Below are 13,702 nucleotides of genomic sequence, written 5' to 3'. Positions count from 1 at the left end.
ATAAGTTTATTCCTCTAAAAAAATTATATTAAATCAAATGGAGACACCAGACCCATCACATCGAATAGAGAAGGCGACACCTCAGAAAACGCTTCCAATATAAACGACTCTAAACTCGTAAACAAGCATCATTATGATCAAACAATGTAGTGCATAATCAATAGATTAAATAGCTCCGATGAAAGAAAATACGAGGCTTTAATGACAAGAAAATATGTCATGTTATTCTCCCATCATGTGCCGTGAACATAAACAATTTCACACTTAGGTACCCGTATTTTTGTTGGTCCTTGGGGGATTAGCTTGGGAGGACTTAGTCTTCTTCAGTGTTTTAACCTTAGAGGTTTTCATTTTAACCTTAGAGGACTTAGTCTTCTTCAGTGTTTTAACCTTTAATCTTAGAGGTTTTCAGCAAAAATCGAATCTCCTCTGATTTTTGTACATGCTTATACAAATTATTGTGCTAATCCAAAGTAAGATCGTCTAAATCATGAAATAAGTAGGCAGTCAAATCAGTTTAATCTAATAATAACTTGAATTGAAGTTTGTGAAAAATTTGAGACAGATATACACAATTTAGTAATACTCAACTTGGAATAACCTTACATTAGTAAGAACAAAATATGCCATAGATTTTAAAAAGGAATGGGCTGTCTTCCAGGCCATGATTCTATCTTCTGGAAATACTTGGATGGAACAGCACCATCAAAACCTTCCGTCAAGATCACCTTGTTGTCAGAAATGTATAGCTTCATACCTTCTGAAATGGGATCCAACATAATAGAAAGAAGCAACACACAAGTCAATTTTCTTGTTTGGAGAAGATCTTTAGTTTAAATATACAAATAGTTTAACTATGTTTTTGATTTTATAAAAGCGACAAAATTTTGATTTGAATGTTATATACTCAGACAAATGCTAGTTGTTGGTTGTTAGTATGCTAAGTTAGTAGTATTTGTTTTAGTTCTAGATTTAACAAAAAAAAAAGCGGTTTTACTCCACAGTAGTATCTTATTGGGGACTAACGATGAAATGATTTCACATTCAGAACATGTTTAGAAAATTATCATACCCTCCAAAGCTTTTCTAACATCAAGAAAGATCAGAACATTGACATCTCGTCTCATACCTGGGAACAAAAAAGAAATAGGGAAGTAATTAGGCAGCTGCATCTAATAACTGAAAACTATTAAACATCGCTATATATTAGTTCTCTTCATAAGACAAGACCATCTTATTGAATATTCTTAAACAAATTTCAGACTGCATAAAAATTCTCACACAAGCAAAATTCAAAGGTCCACCGGATAAGTTATGAAGCAATAAAGGGGTACCAATAGGTCCAAATTGGGTGCTTCTGTGTTTATCATTAGTATTTCTGAGAGAGTGTGGTTGCTAAATCACAACAATCATCTACAAATTGAACAAATCATTTGCAGAGAAATAATGGGTTATGGACACTTGACACATCAATTAAGTATACATGCATTTGGTTCCGAGCTACTTACTAACCAATAATTTAGCTACTCCCACATTAAAACTCTGGATGATTGACTATGGTTATTTGAATCTTTTTGAACCATTCCTACGCAATAAGTTCACTATTTCAACTATCCAGGCCTTAAGTAGAAAGCAACAGAATCAGGAAAAATTTCATTGAGATTCCACATTTGTTTCAAAGCTAGATTATCAATCACAGATTCACAATAGACTTCATCTTTTCATCAATCCTTCTGGATTTTGAACCCGACCGGTATCCTTAATATTCAAGAAAGGAAATCAACTTGCCTAACCATAATGAGACAAAATATATCTAGATTTAAACTTTTTGATAGGTAAATAGGATTCTTTCAATAATATATGACATTACCACTTATTACTTTTTTTTTTTTTTTTTGAGGGAATTACCACTTATTACTTCTCCATCTGTTGGTAAACCACGAGAGAAATGAACATGCAATCTCTTCATGCGTTTCAGACCAGATGCTAGAATCGAGTCCAAGTTCCTTATATATGTCCCATGCACACAAACTGCATATTGTGGAAAAATCAAGATATGAAACAAATCAAATAGCAATATATTGAATTTTTTTTAAACAAAATATGATTGGTAAAAACAGTATACAGCTCTTCAGTTGTTATAGAAGTGTGTTATGATAAACTTCATATATGCCAACATATCCACTATTCAAAAGACAATTTGTAGTTCGCAAATATGTATATAACTTGATAGTTAATATGTTGATAAGTATCATGTTAAACATGAATAAAGTCTATACTCTATGGCAACACAATTCAATAATTATGCACCTGGAAATTCTTCAGCTGAAAGAATTGGTTTCAATAAGCTTTCAGTTTCAACAGCCTGCAAATCAAGTCAAAGACTATTGAATAATTCACAACCAAATGCTCAACATAAGCAAGAACATTAACCTGATACTTATGCAATAAGACTAGCCATTGTAAACATACAGTAATAGTGACAAATCTGATAAAGGGCAAAAGGTAGACACCAAAACGTTTTCCATTTCCTTTACTAAGTTAATTTTAAAAATATCTTCCACCAAGGGAAATATACAGACAATAGTAAAAGATGGTTTAGCTCAATCCATAGAAGACACAATTGATAACTTATTATCCACATAATGTTTTCCAGAAGTTTGATTGCAACTTTTTCTTTTATTGAACCTGATGCATTGACACAAGACATATTTAAAGAGTTTATCTATATTAATTCAAATAATGTTTTTAAGCTTTTTATATGCATCTTCTAGACACAAGATCTATTGAAGGACAAAGTAACAGGCAGTAAGTATAATCGTAATGTCATGATGGAGCTAGATCAGAACATCTGAAGCAAAGAGCAGTTATTATCTGCCAATAGGCCTTTGGAGCAGTGGTGAGTGGCCCTGACAAGGTTCTTCTCCTGTGGTCACAGATTCAATTTCTACTTTTCTACCACCTCTCTCATAGCAAAGCAGAACAATGATCTATCCGCTTCACATGTATCACATATATCTTATATTGATATCATTTAGCCTAAATTGTAACCAGGAAATTTGAAGACATTTCTTTTATCTATCATTTCCCTTGACCAATCTCCAATACCAGCAAAAATATTGGACGGACATCAGAACACAATCATAATCCCCACTTCGTTCCCTCTCCATCTCCAGTATTTTGTCAGTCACCTGCTGACCGATTTCACCATTGTCAAAAAACTAAAAGCACCTGAAACGCCCTCCATATTACAACTTATCTCAATTCATAAAAAATAAAAAACCATTGATACTTATCATCAACATTTGTCAGTTTTCAAACTAGACTTTCCTTTAAACTCATTTGGTCTTCTGCCTCCATCAACCTTACCGGTGCAAGGGCATATAACATGCTAACTACTTGACGAGTTGATGGAATCAACTGTTGCATGAAAGAAATAAAGAACAACATGGAATCAACTGTTGCATGAAAGAAATAAAGAACAACAGAACATGAGAATAGGGACTGAGCCCTTCAGGGAATGGGAGCAATCACAAGGTGTATTCGAGGCACCTTTTCTCTCTTAACATAATGATTTACTTCTTAAATGCCTAATGACTCTGTTTCCTAAGCTATTTATAAAGTAAGCTATACAACCAAGTTGTTGGCCATTCTCATTTCCCCTCTTACGCCACTTAACATACACTTTCTTAACCATTTGAGTATTACATATTGTTTTCCATTGATGGCATCTGAGCACGACCAAAGTTAAACAACGAATTAGGTGCATTGTCATTTGAATGTGTTACAGGGTACAGTTTCAAATTTCAATCACTTCCATTAAACATAACTTAATAGGCAAATTCAATGAGTCAAGATTGATGAACAAGGTATATTTTACCGTGTTTGTGTGGCCTTGGTTTGCCCGTATTAGTAGCTCCCCATTTTCTTCTATGAGGCTGAAACGTTGCTTATTATCTTTTCGAACAGCCTGAGAATAACCATTAGATAATTTAGAATTAAATTATTTTCTTCGGGAAATTCATATGAAAATGAAATGAACATTACAGAAAAGTGTTCATATTAGTAACTAGATCAAACAAATATCAAAGAAGAAAACTGTATTTCGTATTTATGTATTTCATATTTATCATATTTCTCATACACAAGCTATAGGTCCTGTTAAGACACAGGAGTACAACAAAATTAGGAAAGAAAATCTCTTCTATGATGCCTCTAATCAACACAACTGTTTTACAAAATAAAACAGATTACAAAAGGAATAAATGTTCCCTTGGTAACCATTCCCTTGATTCAAGTTAAGAATATGTCTCACACAATAAACATGTACCTAACAAATAAAAATAGCATTCATGTTGAATTCACAGATAAAAGAGGCTATATAAGCACGAATAATAATTATTCAAAAGAAGTATTGGCACAGGCAGAACAAGGTTAAAATTTACAAGAATACTAAGCCAGTCATACAAACATGTAAATGTTCCTGGTGAACTTACTAAATTATTAATTTATAACGTAATAAGTCGTTGAAAGGATGGATACGTAAATCTTTTAATCCATAGTCTGAGTATTTATCCAAGGGTAAGACGAGTAGAAAGAACCGATCTTCAAGATTGGGGTGAAAAAGGAAATTTCTATGGAAACAAAACAAGTAAAATATTGTTCAATGTTGAAAGTGTCATTGAACTCAATGCAATGATTCATCATAACAATGACAATAACAGCATATTGGAGTCTGACTAATATCAACGCTATGACTTTATTTTGTATATTTTCATCAAAATGGTTCTCGAATAGTGAGACACGAGAATCTAACTAAGACAGAAAAGAACAGCATATAAAACGGGATGAGCGTGTGAGCAAACAAAAAGAAAACAAACGTGTATTAAATTTAGATCAACTAACCTCCCTAATGTCATCAATAGTGTGGGATCGTAGAGGAATATTAGCAAATGTCTTCAAATTCAGCTTTAGTAAATCATTAACATTCACATAACCATCATTCCTGATATTCAATTTCAACTCAGATGCCATATGACGTAAAATCCGTGTCCTGCAGATATTAAAGAAAAGCATAATTTGAGTGAATTGCTTAGTACCAGAATTAAGCACAAAACAGCATAGAGTTCATCCACTTTGTTGCTCCAATCACATGCAAACAAAATACATATGTTTTTTCAAAAGAGAAATGTTTATGAAATTAAAAAAGTATTAGAGGGTCAAGTAATGCTTACAGGAGCCTACCAAGAGCATCAATTTTATCCTTTCCTGAGCCACTTGGCCCACTTCCACCACCACGACCACGGCCTCTTGTTCTTTCTCTATCGGTTCTTGTATCAAAAGCTCTTCCTCTGCCATTGCCAGAACTACTGCACACAAAATATGATCAATAAGCATAAAACTCTGTAATAGAAACTACTGAATAAAATGCAAAGCAATCAACAATTCAAACTTATGAATAATAGTATTGAATGGCGATTGAATAAACAGTTAATTACCTCGTCGGAGTGGCGCGATTGTTGTCCATTGGAGTTGGAGGTGGAACAGAGGAGGCAAAGAATCTGAGAAGAAGAGAGACACGTGGCGGAAGAAGATTGCAGTGGCGTTGAAGAATGATACTGCTGTACCTCACCGAAGAAAACAACATTAGAATTCAATAAGAAGATTCAAAGCGTAGAAGAAGAAGAAGAAGAAGAAGAAAGAGGCTGAGAGAGAGAGAAAGAACTCGGTGGGTACTACTACCTCAAAACGACAACGCAGAAGGATTTTCTACTTAATTTGTTAGGTAGTCCCTACACTATATAATATATAGTCAATCACCTCTAAACCATCAAATTTTGATCCGACGGATTTGATTGGACAGTATGAGTCGACTTCAGCGTCGAATCTAAATCCCAAATATTCGTAGAAATGGCTTCAACCGGGAAGCACTTGGGTGACATTATGTCACCGTGACATTAAATCTGGGTCACACAACACACATTGTCACACAACATCTGGGCCACACAACACATACAACACATCTGGGCCACCGAACACAACACCTTTGTGTGGCCCAGATTTAATGTCACGGTGACTTAATGTCACCCAAGTATTTTCCGGCTTCAACCCAGCAGTGAATTAGCACATCTGTAGTTGAACATGGATTTGCAACCTATGAAATGTTCTATAACAACCTCTGCTCGACCTACAAGATATGAATCACAAAAAATGTGTACAACAACTTAAGGTTCTCATGTAAGTATTAGAATCATAAAATGATATTTAATGAGATACAAATCTAATAGATAGGTAGAGAATTGGAATAAGAATAATGTGTATTTGTATTAATCGACAAACAACATAAATTTAGAGAATATTTTTTATTTTTGATAAACTTTATGACAAAATTCTAATAGAATAATAAAGGATGTGTTTGATTTGCCCAAAAATAAAGGACCAAACAACATAACTTTAGTTTTTATTGTGTTTGATCTTAAAACTATTTCTTTTGAACAACATAAGACGTGTCATAAAGATTATCAATGAACGACATAAACGGAAAAAGTAAAGGAACTAAAAAAAACATTACAAACATTGACAAGGATGCAACCTTCAAAGCTGGTACTCAAAATCAAAAGTACCGTATTTTAATTTCAACCACTAATAAGTTTGAAGTTGTTCTCGCTTAACGTTTTCATGTTTTTGTCCTTATGCTTAAAAATACAGCCATTGCATTCTTTCCATATTGTCCAAACCGTAGAAATCCATACAATATTTTGAAAAACATGCTAAAGCACCAAATTACAGCTCATTAAACAAATTGTGTCTCACACATTCAAATTCTAAACAATCTGCCACCAAAGACCATAAAAGACGTCGCATCTAACAAACAAAGGCTCCTATATATCTTCAATCACACCACAACCTACTATACACATGCAATCATTATCTTTACAACTACTCTCCTAAACAAATTGTCTTTGTTAAAATACGGTTTCAAAGTAGACGTCAAACAAACAAAGAAACTTTGAACGGAAGCGTTTTTAATCAAATATTATCATTATCATTATTATTATTATCAAGAGTAACATTGCTATCCGTGGAAATCAAGTATTCATACACATTACTCACATAAAAGCATTTAGAAGAATTTAACAGCCAAACCCATATATCCTTCTCACCTTCATGCAAAACAACAGACGTTAATTACCAGTAATTTTAGCTAAGATAATACAAAAATAATTTGAGACTTGCAGAACTTCTGTTAAAGAAATATGTACAACTTTAACTAGAATCCCTTCATATGCACAATATTGATTTCTAAGTTCTAACTTTTATAATTTGAACTGTGAACATCTCGTGTGATTAAAAAAAACTCATAATATTGATTCCAGAAACCATCCACTCTTTAACGAATGCACCTACAAAAACTTCATCAGCAAGTGGATTCTTATCTTGTTGAGCATGTATTGATTTTACTAAATATGCAAATGTTTTAACTAGAAGCTGAAGCAGCTTTCCGTTTATCCGATTCCTCTTGCCCTTCCTTGACAAACTCTTGGATCAATTCATGCTGTCTCTCTGTCAGTTTTCTGTAAAAACATTTCAAACATCGTTATTGAATAGAGAACCAAATCATGAATCAAAAGACCTATTTTCCATATCATGAATTGAATCTTATTGTAAGTTGTAAGATATAGATAAAACGTAACAATTTTATGACTAACCACACAAAGTTAAGGGGAAAAGTGTCATTCATCATAAGGAATCGAGATTCATAAAAAATGTATCAAGATTGATTCTGCTCCAATTTATGTAAAACATGGTTGGGTTCAGTTTTGTTTCAAACAAAGATACAAGTCACACATGTAATGTCCGAGACCGACTGCCATGATATAAAATAAAGTCACTTTAGTTGCTAATTAAACATTATATGAAACCTAAGCATGCAGTAGTACAAAGAGAAAAACACAGTTTATAAATAACCCTGCAACATATTATGAGAAACTCACGTTGGAATGCTGACATTAAAATGAATATATTGGTCCCCGTATTTGAAGGTATTTTTTCCTGTAAAAAGAAAAAACAAGACAAGATTGATGAAAGAAGTCAGTTTACTGAAACACACATCTATTAAAAATCCAAGCAGCAACAAGTTCATATATTCCAAATCAGTGCTGTCAACGACCACAAAAATGCGCACTATTGACAACACTGTTCCAAATGTATTTTCCCAAAATGCTTTCTTAAAAAATAATAAATCTCTCCAAATAATATCAACATGCATACCTTTCCTTATACCTTTCCCTTTCATAACCACCTTCTGACCAGGTTGGGTGCCTGGGTGGACCTGCCAAACAGAACTCATCATTCAAACCTCCCTAGTCACTATACATGCCAAAAGAAATTATATCATGTAAAGAAGTGCTAGCAACACATTATTTTCATCACTTTTTCTATAGTTTCCAAAAATTCATATGCAACGCACCATTTTAAAAATCTGTCTCACTATATAAGAAATGAGACCGATATAATTTGCAGAATCCACATGAATTTTTTCGCCAATAAATAGTGCTAGGCTGTTAGAAGGAGTAGTGTGTTGTCACATCTCTATATTATGTATTGAAATAGCAATGCTTACCTTAATCATTACACTTCCGGTAGTAAAAGATGGGACCTCAATGATTGCCCCTAAAATCGCCTGAAATAAATATTTAAAAGAAAAATTTCAACTATTTAGTTTATTTACAATTTATAACTAATAATAAAGTTACACAAACAACTATGAAGTTGTTCAAGATGAGAAAAAAAAAAGATGTTCAGGATCCAAAATATTATGATAACATAACTAGCCAAACAAAAGCCTCCGTGCCACTGCCAAATTGAAATAAGTATTTACCAACTAAATATTATAGACAATCAATTCTACCAGAAGGTGGCAAACAAAATTCATGCCGTCAAAACTTTCACAGCGTGGCAGCTCCTACAAAGGTCCTCAACTAGATCAAGAGATACATGTGCTACCAAAGGATTATACCACTTAGACATCTCAACTCCATATAGGGCTACATTTCTTGGAGCATTCCATGTGAGTCTAGTGTATAGCGATTTAAATCAATAGATCTCTTATGAAAGTAAACTACAACTTAGGTCCCTAAAAGATTTGGTTGAGAAGGAAATGGATCCTAATGGTGACCAGAAATTAGGAAGAAAAGAAGTGAGAGGAAACAAAGTATAAAGAAAGAGATAGTAAAAATTGGGATAATTTTTTAGTTATTTGTTAGAAGAGAAAATGAAATGACAGGAAGTTTAAAAAAGCTTTTATCTTCTCTTGCTCAAGATTTTCTTCAAGAAACATTACCTGAGTGAAACTTAAAACAGAATTCCTTCTCTGCGAAAAACAGGATCTTCCCTAACCTGCAAAAAGCATAGATGAAAGAAATATAATTGACTTGGTTTTAAAATACAAAAAAATAATAAAACTGGCAGTGACTTCTAAGCTAGTGAAGTACCTTGATAGTAACATATAGATCACCAGGATGATCTCCATCAGGATCTGCTCCACCGCTTCCATCCACCTTTAGGGTCTCATTGTTGTCTTTGCCTGCAAATGGAAAAAATCATACATAAGTAAACCTTTTCAGAGTGGAACCTTAAGAGAAATCAACATGGAAATCTCTCACTCATGTAACATTTTTCTCTTTGTATGCCATATAACATGGCCTACATAACAAATTCCAACACTGCATTCCAAAAAGATTGAAAAATAATAATTACCAGGTATAATATCCAACTTGACCGACTTTGTTCCTTTGACAACTTTCCTACCCTTGCAAGGCCTACAGAAATCCTGATACCAATTACAAACGATTAAAAATCAACAATATTTTCCCACAATTTCATATTAGTATGAAAGACCACCATGTCCATAGAAATACAGGTAATGAATATAGTGTCATTTATTGCCTGCTATATGATTTTATTTAGAAAAATTAAGGGTAGACCAAACTAATAACGGCAGATTGCAATAAGCAGGTTACATAGACACAGGAAGTTTGTGTATCATATTTGAAGCTCTGAACCCTTATAACTAACATATTAAATAGAAGAGAATCGATATTGCAAAGTGCAGAGGACAGTTTGTACCATACCGATGCAATTACTCCAGTTCCCTTGCAGTTAATACAAGGAATCTTCACTCCGCCTATCACAGTTTGTATAATTACCTGGAAATCTCAAAAATTATCAATTGAACAACACTTCTCAAGCATGTAACAAGAATTAAATCAATTCCAGCATGATACTGACCTTTCCTTACCCTCTACACCGCTTACAAGTTTCAGGTTTTGTACTAGGAGGAACACCACTCCACCTGAAATAGTTTTGCAAGTGAGAAATGTGTTAATTTCAAGGAGCATTGACTTGTCAGAATTCAAACCCAACTGAATACAAAATACCAGTGAAGGTTGACAATCATTAACAAACATACCACAAGCATTACAAAGCACATCTGCCTGAAATGACACAGTTTTGATGCACCCTTGAATAGCTTCCATAAAAGATAGTTCAATGACAGTCTGTGATAAGAAAGATTATTATCATGGTTTTCATCAAACAATCACTTAGCATGCTTAATAATGTCTGAATAGGAAGAAGGAAAACGACCTTGACATCCTCCCCGCCACTCTTGACATCCTCCCCGTCAGCCCTCATATCGAAAATATGCTGATCACAATTGAAGGAATTGAGAAATAATATTAGATTTCGAATTAGGGATTCATTTTGACAAAAGCTTTAGAGCATTTGTTTATATTTAAAAAAAAAAACTAAAAAATATGTAAAACATAGATTCAGGCGACATATTTATATATAACATGCAATGAGCCAAGTATATCAGCTTACAATTAGAAACAAGAAACTGATACGTGACAAAACATATCATTCAATTAAATTAAACGGAAAGATGTGACTGCAACTTTCAGCACATACATATGTACAAATGTTCAAAAGAAATATCATTTTTCATTTTTACTGAACAAAAATATGAATTTAACAGTTAAACGATGAAAAATAATATATATTTTAATAAGTATGGACATAGTTGAAAAATAAATATCTCCTGCAAGCTTGATTAATAAAATACAGAGAAGAAAATAGTAAGTTATTACATATCCGAAAGGATTAGAGTCAGGCTCGTCTCCGAAACCAGTGCATTTTTTGTTTACATAGGCATCGTGTCCAACCTACACATTCATGAGAAAGTAAAGTGAATCAAGTGAAAAAGGTAGTAGATACACAATCAACTAAGAAACATGCACAACTTCACAAGCACATTAAGCATAAGTTGTCCACAAACATAGAAACAAATACACATAAAAAAATTTCGAACGAAGTATGAAATGTTGTTGTAGATCTTTAAAATTTCTAGCAATCTCTATGCTTATAATTTAAAGTTTTCTTCTAATAATTAAACAAACAGCCTATAATATACTAAAGAAAAAATTAAATAACATTATATAACTTCTGCACAGGCCTAATTGTATATCTATGCTTCACTCTAAGATAGATCCTCAGTGATAAGAGGCCTATTACTAACACTTCACATTTCTACTTCCATCCATCTTTCTTTTTTCTATTAATTAGCTTTATATAAATTTTGAGTTCTCCATGAAACAGAGGCCATCAACTTTTTGAGGTTCCCTCCATATGCATTAAAATTCAAATTACAGTACAGTACAGTTATTTTCATTCACTAGAATTCAGATGAACTTATCCTACAATATATTTCATTCACAGTTTAGTGAAAAAGGTAGATACAACAAAATATTCAACAAAATTTCCAAGAAAATAGGCAGTAATGGATTAGACCTGATCATACTGTTGACGTTTTTCCCCATCCTTCAAAACCTACAAACATTAAAATGGAAATATACCAGCAGTCAGTTAATTTGGGATATGAATACTTAAGATAGATATCTGACTTGGGAAGTCTGACAAACAAAAACAACAATAGTACACCTCATATGCCAATGTAACTTTCTTGAAACTTCTTTTCAGCCTCGGGATCATCTTTATTTGCGTCTGGATGGAGCTTCTTTGCAAGCTGCAGAATATGGAAAGGAAATGAGGAACAATAAGAAAATACAGAAATACAAAATAATTTTAGAAGGATGCCTGATATGCCAATCAGCTCTACTTAACAAATTCATGTCGAGGAAGAAAGCCGAAAAAGGGTAAGGGGGCTAAAATATTTTAAAAATTGTGTAATGTGTGGATGCAGCCATGAATATAATACCTAAATTCATCTATATTTCAATACCTAAATTCATCTATATTGATAATTATAAGAAAAAACTTACCTCATAGTAAGTTTTCTTTATATCAGAAGGGCTTGCATCCTTACTCACACCAAGAACATCATAATAGTCCCTTGCCAATGATGCTATAAAATAGTTTTGGGGGGTGCAAAAAACAAGTTAGTCACATGCATGAGACAATAAACAACTATGCACAAGTAGAGACTTTAACAAAAAATACATGAAGCAGGTATGCATGAAGCGTCTGAGTTAATTAATAATTTATACCAGAGCCATGAATTGATCTAGAAGCTCCCAAATTGGAATTAGCCACTCCCAATAGCAACCAGTTATTCAAATTAACACCATCTCTAACTGCAAATGGCCAAGGGGGTGGAGGTGATCAGAATCATATCATATATAATAGAAAACAAGAAAAGGATCAATAATTCCCTCAAAAAAAAAAAAAAAGATCAATAATCAATTAATTTAGCAATATTTTATTGATCTTTTCAAAATAACTATGGGTAAACAATCATTTTGATATGAAGCACAGTCATTATAGTCAATGAATGTGTCCAAGTCGTCTATTTAGTTAGTTATTTTGGTCCTCAAATGTGGTTTTTTTTTTTTTTTTTTTTTTTCATTTTGGTCCTCAAATGTTCTTTTTCGTTAGTCAATTTAGGTTGCGTTTGTTTCAGCTTGAGAAAAAATAGATTTTCCTTTTTTTTAGAAAAAAAATTATATATTTTATGTTAACAAAATCTAGAGATTTTATATAAAATCTGAAGCTATTTTTGATAGTTTACTGCCCATAAAAATCAATTTAAAAAAAAAAGATTTTTAACTGATGAAGCACGGACACTAATCGGATAAGACGTGTCCTTGTGTGAGACACGTGTCGTGTCCGACACCGACACGACACCGAAACATATGATCACACTGAATTATGTGATTTTCTAAAAAATTTAACTGTGTGTCTGGTGTCTGTGTCCGTGCTTCATAGTTTTTAACTAATTCATGTGTTACCTCCTTGATTTTGAAAAAAACAAATTGAAGAAAGCTAATCCTAATATCTTTTCAATTAAAAGTCAAAAATAATTTTTAAAAAAAAAAATCTTAAACAAACATTTGGAAATGACAAAAGTGATTTTTTTAAATAAAAAATAGGTTTTTTCCAACAGAAATTATAAAACAAACACACCCTTAGTTCAGTCCATAAAATTACAAACAAACACATGTATTTACAATTTTGATAAATTTAGAGATGAAAATTATTAAATATATAAAAAGTGATTTTACCTAAATATCTATACAAGTAAAATTACAAAATAAATAAATAAACACCCATTTGGTGCATAACTACCACTAATTTCACTCCACGTTGAGTTCACTGTTCTATAACCCTTTTGAAACACAGTTTG

The 13,702-nt window shown here is 32.7% G+C and overlaps 1 protein-coding gene and 1 pseudogene across 4 annotated transcripts; both read right to left on the bottom strand.

The window, feature by feature from the left end:
• Window positions 1-512: 512 nt before the first annotated feature.
• Window positions 513-5,733, bottom strand: LOC146927052 (uncharacterized). 3 transcript variants are annotated; one of them, XR_015005587.1, is made up of 8 exons: window positions 5,499-5,733; window positions 5,235-5,369; window positions 4,906-5,053; window positions 3,881-3,970; window positions 2,311-2,365; window positions 1,871-2,031; window positions 1,073-1,129; window positions 513-760 (listed from the first exon to the last, which is right to left on the bottom strand). XR_015005587.1 is itself a non-coding variant. In XM_085700454.1 (8 exons), exons 1-8 carry the CDS (start codon window positions 5,645-5,647, stop codon window positions 636-638), a joined length of 882 nt encoding a protein of 293 aa, XP_085556580.1. In that variant the 5' UTR covers window positions 5,648-5,733; the 3' UTR covers window positions 513-635. The 3 variants fall into 3 exon arrangements, 2 of the variants coding, with proteins under 2 accessions (XP_085556580.1, XP_085556581.1); XM_085700454.1 differs by having other exon boundaries at window positions 1,909-2,031; XM_085700455.1 differs by having other exon boundaries at window positions 1,909-2,031; window positions 5,235-5,366.
• Window positions 5,734-7,191: 1,458 nt separating this feature from the next.
• Window positions 7,192-13,702, bottom strand: LOC146927051 (chaperone protein dnaJ GFA2, mitochondrial-like; annotated as a pseudogene). The gene is made up of 16 exons (XR_015005584.1): window positions 13,645-13,702; window positions 12,567-12,653; window positions 12,342-12,424; window positions 12,001-12,085; window positions 11,851-11,889; window positions 11,151-11,225; window positions 10,648-10,707; window positions 10,291-10,559; window positions 10,134-10,208; window positions 9,760-9,832; window positions 9,495-9,586; window positions 9,344-9,399; window positions 8,624-8,683; window positions 8,272-8,332; window positions 7,995-8,052; window positions 7,192-7,574 (listed from the first exon to the last, which is right to left on the bottom strand). The product of XR_015005584.1 is annotated as a chaperone protein dnaJ GFA2, mitochondrial-like (transcript).

The sequence above is a fragment of the Medicago sativa genome, chromosome 4, assembly GCF_051527215.1.
Source record: "Medicago sativa cultivar Bolivia chromosome 4, Bolivia_mono, whole genome shotgun sequence".
NCBI classification, from domain to species: Eukaryota; Viridiplantae; Streptophyta; class Magnoliopsida; order Fabales; family Fabaceae; genus Medicago; species Medicago sativa.
The sequence above is the reverse complement of the archived record's forward strand: the minus strand, read 5'-3'. Positions and strand labels throughout refer to the sequence as shown.

Excerpts from the sequence above, each read along its gene's own strand:
- LOC146927052 (XM_085700454.1), bottom strand. The coding sequence starts at position 5,647 with ATGTTGTTTTCTTCGGTGAGGTACAGCAGTATCATTCTTCAACGCCAC. Across the intron at positions 5,370-5,498 it reads AATCGCGCCACTCCGACGAG|TAGTTCTGGCAATGGCAGAG; the intron begins GTAATTAACTGT and ends TTTTGTGTGCAG. Across the intron at positions 761-1,072 it reads TGTTAGAAAAGCTTTGGAGG|AAGGTATGAAGCTATACATT; the intron begins GTATGATAATTT and ends ATCCCATTTCAG.